Source organism: Myotis nattereri (genome assembly GCF_964212035.1).
Source record: "Myotis nattereri genome assembly, chromosome: 9".
Classification (NCBI taxonomy): Eukaryota; Metazoa; Chordata; class Mammalia; order Chiroptera; family Vespertilionidae; genus Myotis; species Myotis nattereri.
The window spans coordinates 33,353,527-33,361,992 of NC_138084.1; the positions used below are offsets into that span (position 1 = coordinate 33,353,527).

At 39.2% G+C, this 8,466-nt stretch overlaps 1 protein-coding gene across 1 annotated transcript in view; it reads left to right on the forward strand.

Annotated features, from left to right (window-relative positions):
* RRAS2 (RAS related 2) overlaps positions 1 to 6,872 on the forward strand; it is an 81,040-nt gene extending 74,168 nt beyond the window's left edge. Inside the window, exons 5-6 of the mRNA XM_081098874.1 lie at positions 2,478 to 2,596; positions 5,376 to 6,872. Coding sequence (XP_080955000.1) covers positions 2,478 to 2,596; positions 5,376 to 5,463 — 207 coding nt within the window. The 3' untranslated portion in view covers positions 5,464 to 6,872. The remainder of the gene's footprint in view (positions 1 to 2,477; positions 2,597 to 5,375) is intronic.
* Positions 6,873 to 8,466: the final 1,594 nt, after the last annotated feature.

The window sequence follows — 8,466 nt, forward strand, 5'->3', positions numbered from 1 at the left end:
TACATACTTCTAATCCTTGATAAAAAAAACAACAACAAAAAACACCCAAAGGGAAATTACAAAGCATTATAAACTGAACGAAAATTAAAACAACATATCAAAATTTGTGGGAGCTACTGAAGAAGTATATAAAGAAGTTTATAGGACTAAATTCTTTTATTAGGAAAGAAAGGTCTCAATGCAATGACTTCCACCTTAAAAACTAAAAGAAAAAGAGTAAGTTAAAGCCATACTAATCAGAAGAATGGAAAGCAATGAAATGGAAAATAGAAAACACGGGAAAAAACCCCCAACTGATTTTTAGAAGGTCAGTGACAAATCTGGCTAGAATGGTAAAAAGGAGAGAAGACACAATTACCAACATCAGTAATGGGAAAGATACCATCACTTCAGATCTTATAAATATATAAATATTTAAGAAATAATGAAGAAATACTATAAACAACTTTATACTAATAAACTAATAACTTTACACATGTTAGATGAAATAGACATATTCCTTGGAAGGCGCGAATTACCAAAGCTCACTCAACCTGAACAGTACTGTATCGATAAATTTAATTTGTTGTAAGAACTTTCCCTCAAACAAAACCACAAACCTAGATGGGCTCTTTAGTGAATTATGTAGAAACAATTTTGCTGAAACTTCCAGAAAATTGAAGAAGAGGGAATTCTGTCCCACTCATCACATGAAGCAGCATTGTTCTGATACTAAAACCAGACAAAGGTGTAAGAAAACTACAACCCAACCTCTCTCATGAACAGAGATGTAAAACGGAGATTTTTAACAAAGAGAATTCAACAATATGTGGAAAGGGCAGTGCATCATCCCTTAAGTGGGGAATGCAGTATTGGTTTAACATGTGGAAATGAATTAATAAAATTCACCATATCAACAAACTAAAAAGGAAAAAATCATATGATCTCAATAGACACAGAAAAAAAACATTTGACAAAATCCAACATCCATTCCTGATGAAAACACTTTGCAAATGGAATAGTGAGGACCTTGGTTAGCCTGATGATGAAGGACAACTCATGTCAATAAGCATAAAGAGTTTGACAGTGTGGTTCAGGCCATCTATGTCACTACTGATTTTCTTTATTCTTGCTCAATTATTGAGAGAGGGATGCTGAAATTTCTGCTGTTATAGGTACATAAAACCCTACCTGCAACAGGTAATGGTGAAAGACCAAATGCTTTGTCACTAGGATCAGAAACAAGTCAAAAGTACCCCTCACACCACTGATGTCATTGTCCTGGCGGTTCTAGGCAGTGAGCTAAGGCAAGAAAAAAGAAAAGGCATCCACGTCAGAAAGGAAGCAATAAAACTTTTTATTAGCTAATGACATAAGCTGTTTATGTAGAAAGGCTATTACCAAAGATCACCTAGAGAAATGAGTTTAGCGTGTTTCCAGGGTGTAACACAAATACATAGAAGTTATGATCTTATTTTTGTAGAGAAAAAGGTATATCATTGAAAAACCAGAAGAATGTGCTTCTCTATGGGTGACAGGCTCCTAATTTTCCTTTTCTGTTTCCCCATACCTTTTTTCTAACTTTTCTGCAGGTGTTTACTTTTGTGATAATGACAGCAATGAAGTCTTTTTTCAAATACATACCTTTTCAGTCCCACTACATAAATGTAAATGTAATGTGGTTTAATAATTTTAGGCAGATATCACTATTCTGACCTTTCACATTTAAAATATATAAGGTATCTAACTTAGTTCAGTTAATGTGTTCTTATTCCGGCCTACCATTTTCTGTCATCAGCTCTGGTACCCTTCCCTACCTGCCTTCCTTTGCCTCCTAATGTAAGAAAGGCATTGGAAAGGCTCGTGGTCCTATTCATTGTTCATTTTTCCCACATATTTGTGGAGCATCTCCTATGTACCAGGTACTGGGAAGTGCAGAAGTGAAAAAGACCCCAAGCCTCCTGAGGCTCGTCCTCCTCCCCATCTCTCACCTCTTGTCGTTTTCTTTCTTGGTTTGCTGTACCCAGCCATTCTAGGCTTCTTTCATTTCCTGGAACTTGGAAAGCACATTCCCCACTGTGGCCCTTGCTCGCCATGCTATTTCCTTTGTCAGGGATACCTCCTCACCCCACCTCCAGCTAGCTCCATATTCTTTTTTTAGTTCTTAGTTTAAATATCACTTCCTCAGGGAAGCTTTCCCTGACCTGCCGGACAGGGTTACAGATTCTCATAGCATCTTGACCGTTACCTTCCCAGATTTATCACCGTTGCGTTTAATACTTTCTGAGTAACCTCTAGACTGAAGTCGTGCTCCTGTCACAGGTGTGTGCTCCTGAGTTCGGCAGCGTTGGGCTTCAGTGTGTGCTGAACTGTTAAGTCCTTTTGTGATAGACCAGCTTGTCCTCTGGGTGGATTAACAATGCAACCGTGGCTGAGGGTTAGATGGAGCAGATCTCACTGTTAATACAGTACCTCACACACTACCCTTGGAATTTCAGGTAACACAGGAAGAAGGACAGCAGTTAGCACGACAACTGAAGGTGACTTATATGGAGGCATCTGCAAAGATTAGGATGAATGTAGATCAAGCTTTCCATGAACTTGTCCGCGTTATAAGGTAAGCAAAATACATTCTAGAAATTTGTTTTAATTTATTGGATTTGACAGGTAATCACACTGTGCTTTTCAAAACCATTAACAGGGGGACCATTAAATGTTTTTCAGTAAGAAAGGAAATTGTATGTAGAAATGATTCTGATTTGGGGATTAATACATGTGTTAAAATGTTTAATTAAGTACATTTTATATTCTAGGTACCTCCTACATATAAACCCTACTTTAATTAAATTGAAGTGGAGAGTCCACATAGGAGTTTTGAAAAGAATCTATGCAATTTCCAAAGGTGGTGGTGTGAGGATAGCAATGGCGGCAGCTGAAGTTTAAGGGTAGTTTCTGGCAGATGCTGGGCTAAGTGCTTTACGTGTATTATTACATTTAATCCTCACCACAACCCAGTAAGTCAAATACTTTCATGTATCCCCACTTTCTGATGGGGAGACAGGTACAGAGAAGTTAACTAACTTGTCCAAAGCTTGGGCATATTAAATGGAAGAACTGGGACTTGAATCCAGAGTTCTGAGTCCAGACTTTGCTCTTAGCTTTGCTTCTTACCCAGCTCCTCCCAGCGAAGAGTAATCCAGTGGTAGATACTGAGCGTCCCCATGGGTCATGGAGTGTAATCTAGACTACAAAGAGTCTTTCTGTTCGCTGGCCTGGGAGGCCCCTGTGGTTCAGAAAGTGTTAATGGGTTCCAGGAAGCTTGAGGCGATGGGTGAAGTCCACTGGAGTTTCTGTATGTTTGTGAGAAGAGATTAGGGTGCTTTCTTGAACAGGTTTGATTTGGTTATTTTGAGTCTATGCCTAGCCCCTAGCATACCCCCTGCTCTCTAGATCTACTGGGCTCTCTGCTAGTTAGACAGTTTGACAGGTCTGTGGAGTAGGCTCATGTTAATTGTGTATCTACTAGTAAGCTGACTTGACCTCTGAACTTCTTATAATTTTTAGCCCTTGACTGAGCGTTCTCTGTGGAGGGCGGTCGGTGAGGTAAAGATTATGTATTTTTTTACTAGTTTGTTAAAAATCTGAGGCCTTTTTAATGAATACAGAGTCTAGACTTGCGAGAGGAAAGAGTTTTGGAGATGGATGGTGGTGATAGTTATATAACATGAATATTTTTAAATGCCACTGAACTGGACACTTAAAAATGGATAAGATGGTAAATTTTATGTCATGTGTATTGTAACATACACAGAGATGAACTAGTCCTTCTTAAAATAATTTTTACTGCCTTTTTGAAATATTTTGTTGTTGTATTTGATCCTCAGAATCTGTTTATGTCCATCCATCCCTCAGGAGTGAGGAGAAGGTAGGGCAGGCTTTCTAATGCTAGGTACTGTTAGGCGTATAAACACTACACCGGCCTAACTGGTTTTGCTCAATGGTTAGAGTGTCAGCCCTTGGACTGAAAGGTCTTGGGTTCAATTCTGGTTAAGGGCACATACCTCAGTTGCAGGCTCAATCCCTGGCCCCAGTTGGGGTGCGTGCAGGAGGCAGCCAATCGAAGTGTCCACATTGATGTTTCTCTCTCTGTCTCTTCCCCACCCTTCCACTCTTTAAAAATCAATGAACAGCCGAAACCGGTTTGGCTCAGTGGATAGAGCGTCGGCCTGCGGACTGAAAGGTCCCAGGTTCGATTCCGGTGAAGGGCATGTACCTTGGTTGCGGGCACATCCCCAATGGGGGGTGTGCAAGAGGCAGCTGATCGATGTTTCTCTCTCATCGATGTTTCTAGCTCTCTATCTCTCTCCCTTCCTCTCTGTAAAAAAATCAATAAAATATATTTAAAAAAAAATCAATGAACAAATATCCTTGGGTGAGGAGTAAAACAATAGGTAAACATAACACGATCTTCTTACATCCTCATAGCAACTGTAAAAGGTGGGTTTTTATTATTCCCTTCTAAAACATGGAGGTTCAGAGAGGTCAACTAACTTGTTTAGTACTGACTTGTAGCTAGTAGGTGGTAGGATATGGATAAGAGCATGGATAGCCCTAGCTGGTTTGCTCGGTGGATAGAGCATCGGCCTGTGGACTGAATGAAAGGTCCCAGGTTAGATTCCAGTCAAGGGCACATGCCTGAGTTGCAGGCTTGAGCCCCAGTAGGGGACGTCCAGGAGGCAGCTGATCAGTGATTCTCATCGTTGATGTTTCTATCTCTCTCTCCCTCTCCCTTCCTCTCTGAAATCAATTAAAAAAAAAAAAAGAACATGGATCGGTACCTCATAAGGGTAATTTAATATTATGCTGTAGTGATGCATGCTTATTTTTAAGTATACCTTACAGTCATGGAACTTTAAATTGAGAAGAGAATTTAGAGGTGCTTCAGCATCTCACCCATTAATGAAGAAGCTTGGACAGCCTGTTATGCTGGTGCTAAAGCATTTGTGGGCACACCAATCCCCAAGTTTTGCATTGATTCCCTAGGTCAGTGGTTGGCAAACTGCGGCGCGCGAACCACATGTGGCTCTTTGGCCCCTTGAGTGTGGCTCGTCCACAAAATACCAACTTCTGCGCATGGGCCACGAAGTTTCAATTGCATTGTACGTGTGCACCCGCACGTGGTATTTTGTGGAAGAGCCACACTCAAGGGACCAAAGAGCCGCATGTGGCTCGCGAGCCGCAGTTTGCCGACCACTGCCCTAGGTGAAATTTAGCATTGAAAAGCATATGCACATACACTGGACTTATCCAAAAATAACTTGCATTTGTAATAATATATTACCAAGAAGGCATATGTAGATTTTGTAGATTTATATGTAGATTTTTCTGTCTTACAGGAAATTTCAGGAGCAGGAATGTCCTCCTTCACCAGAACCAACGCGGAAAGAAAAAGACAAGAAAGGCTGCCATTGTGTCATTTTCTAAGAATCCCTTGAGTTATAGCTACCAACTGCCAGGAAAGCCCTCACCTTCTCTCCGTACGGTGACGTCACGGTGGTACCTTTCTAGCCTTAGGCAAGTGATCACGGTGGTGGCCTCTGACCAAGAAGTTGGCTGACCCTTTCTGTGAGGCTGACCCCATCGTCGTTTCAAGACAGATGGAAAGGAAACACTAAGGCTGCTTCAAAAGTTGTCTGATTATTTCAAAAGAGATAACTGTGTAAACAGACACATTCTTTTTTAAGGGCTTACATTTTACTAGGGATGAATCAGATTTGGAACCTAAGCTGTTTGCCAAGCTGAAATCATAGGTTTTGAAGTAACTTTTAACTTCTGGAATCATATTGCCTACTGTTAACCTAAATAGAAACATAGGGAGTTTTTTTTAAATGTGAATTTTTGCCTATCTCTAAAACTTTTTATGTCACCTTTAGTTACCTTAAATACACTGAATTGAATCCTCAAAAGTGAGACATCTCCGACCTTTACTGATGTTACAGCCTTTGTTTTCCAGTGGCCAAAATACCAAAATGCCTGTTGTATTTATAAATTAAAAACTGCTTTAAAAGCCTTTATATTACTCCTGTTCTTAAAGGTGATAATATTCTGTGTGGCCAAATATTTGAACTCATTCTGGACTTAGGCATTTCAGTGGTCTTGGTTTCCTAATTTCACTCTTTTCACAACCATGTTCAGAGTAAGAATAAAGAATTTATGTCTGTCTTCCTTTGTAAGTGTTTCTGGATAAGGGGGTTCAAAAAAAACTAAAACTGTTTTTGTTTGTAATATAAAATATGGAATTGATCTTTCCAGGGTCAGAGATGATTAATGTTTTTGCTATATACTTTTATACATTATTTTCTTATCAAACTAGTTAACAAGTATTTTTATATGTTTGTAAGCAACTATGCTTTCACAGCATACCTTGTGCATATGTAAAGATAAGTATTTAATTCTCACTGTTCACTTTTAACTGACAAAGAAAAAAAAAGTGACAACTACAGGAACTGTGGTGGAACTTGACCTGCTCTTCTGGTCCTGGTTGTGGCAATCTTTGGCCAGTCACGTAGCTCCCCGAGAAACCCGCCCAGCAGAGTACAACAAGAGGAGGATCTGAAATCGCCCTCAACGTCCTGCTAGATATTGACCGTGTATCCGGTAGTACCTGTAAACCTTTAAATTGACAATTACCATAACGTGGATGGCTCCTGACTTCGTTTTTAATTCTGTGGATTGTGTTTAAACAATTCAAAAGTCTGTTCCTGATTTTGAGATACTAAGTGGTATTGCACAGTTGTCACTTTATTGAATGTGTGCAACAGTCCCAGGAGGTTTATAATTCGTGCCCTTGTATAGATTCAGGTGCTGGAATTAAAATTGATCTGTTATCACAAGATGTCGCTTAATGACTTGTTATTTCGGTGGTTTCTTGAAAGAGTGAACGAGGAAATTTACTTTAGTAGCTCGAAGCCTTTTCCTTTGCCTTTAGGGTTTGAATCTAAAAGTCAATATTAGTCATTTAGTAGGTGAACTTGAAGTGAAATGGCTTGTTCTGAGGGTTTCTTGAGTAGTTCCTTAAGTCAGTGTTTTTTAAACTTTTTCTGTGACGTGCCCCTGACAGGGACCTCAACTGTATGGAAGAGAGGAATACATCTGAGGATGAAGTTTCAAACACTGAAGCAAAAGCCTATGCATTTATTTGAATGTGAATTAAAATTATTACCCAGTAAGATACCACATTTACTCTTGTCAGCACTTTCAGTTGGGAAAGTTTTTTATTTATCATGGGTAACTTCAGATAGCAAGAGACTGTCTATGTAATATGCAGACTTAATGGGAATCCTTGCATTTTATTCTGAATAGATGATTTGTAGCAAAGCAGCCTGGAAATTAAGTTTTGTTATCTCAGTTTACTACTTTTTTTCTCTGTGTTTCACTTGGGATAAATTTTATTGCTACATCTTGAAGTTCCCTAACCTTTTCTTTTTTTTTTTTTTTTTTTTCCCTAATCTTTTCTGCAAATGTTTAGTTTGCTATTAATCCCATCCAATGAATTTTTCATTTTATTCTTTTTTTTCTTATCTAGAAGTTCTGTTTGGTTCTTTTTTAAAAAAAATGTATATTTTTATTGATCTCAGAGAGGAAGGGAGAAGGAAAGAGAGACAGAAACATCAATGATGAGAGAGAATCATTGATTGGCTGCCTGCCTCCTGCATGACCCCTACTGGGGATTAAGCCTGCATCCCCAGGTATGTGCTCTGACCAGGGATCAAATCATGACCTCCTGGTTCATAGGTCAAATGCTTAACCACTGAGCGACACTGGCCAGGCTTTTTTTTTTTTAAAAAAAGAATAGATTATTGATTTTTCAATAGAGAGAGGGAGACTATATATCTCGATGCAAGAGTACAACATTAATCAGCTGGCTCCTGCACACCCCCTACCAGGTTCAAGCCCGCAATCCGGGCATGTGTCTTTTACTGGAATCAAACCACAGCAACCTCTGGTGTGTGGGGTGATGCCCAACCCACTGAACTACACCAGCCAGGGCTGTTTGGTTCTTTTTCGTATCTTCTGTTTCTCTCCTCATTATGTTTATGTATTTCTCTTACCCAGGCTCTCTCAATTTGGTTCCCAGAATTGAGTCTAATGCCTTAACTGTTGCATGTAATACATTCACTTCTGTGCATCTAGAATGGTACTAGCTGTGTATCCTTGAGAGATTTGAGAAAACAGTCATTAAAATAACTTTCTCTTGCTGCTTTGAATATTTGAACATAGTTATAAATAGTTGATCCTATCTATCATCTCTACAATTTTTGCATCTGTTCTATTGACTGATTTTTCTCTAGTTATGGGTCGCATTTCCTTGCTTTTTTGCATGTCTACTAAATTTTGATTGAATGCTGGACATTGTATATTTTATGTTGTGGGATGCCTAGATTTTGTTGGGCCTTTGTTCTGGCAGTCGGTTAATTGACTTGCAGT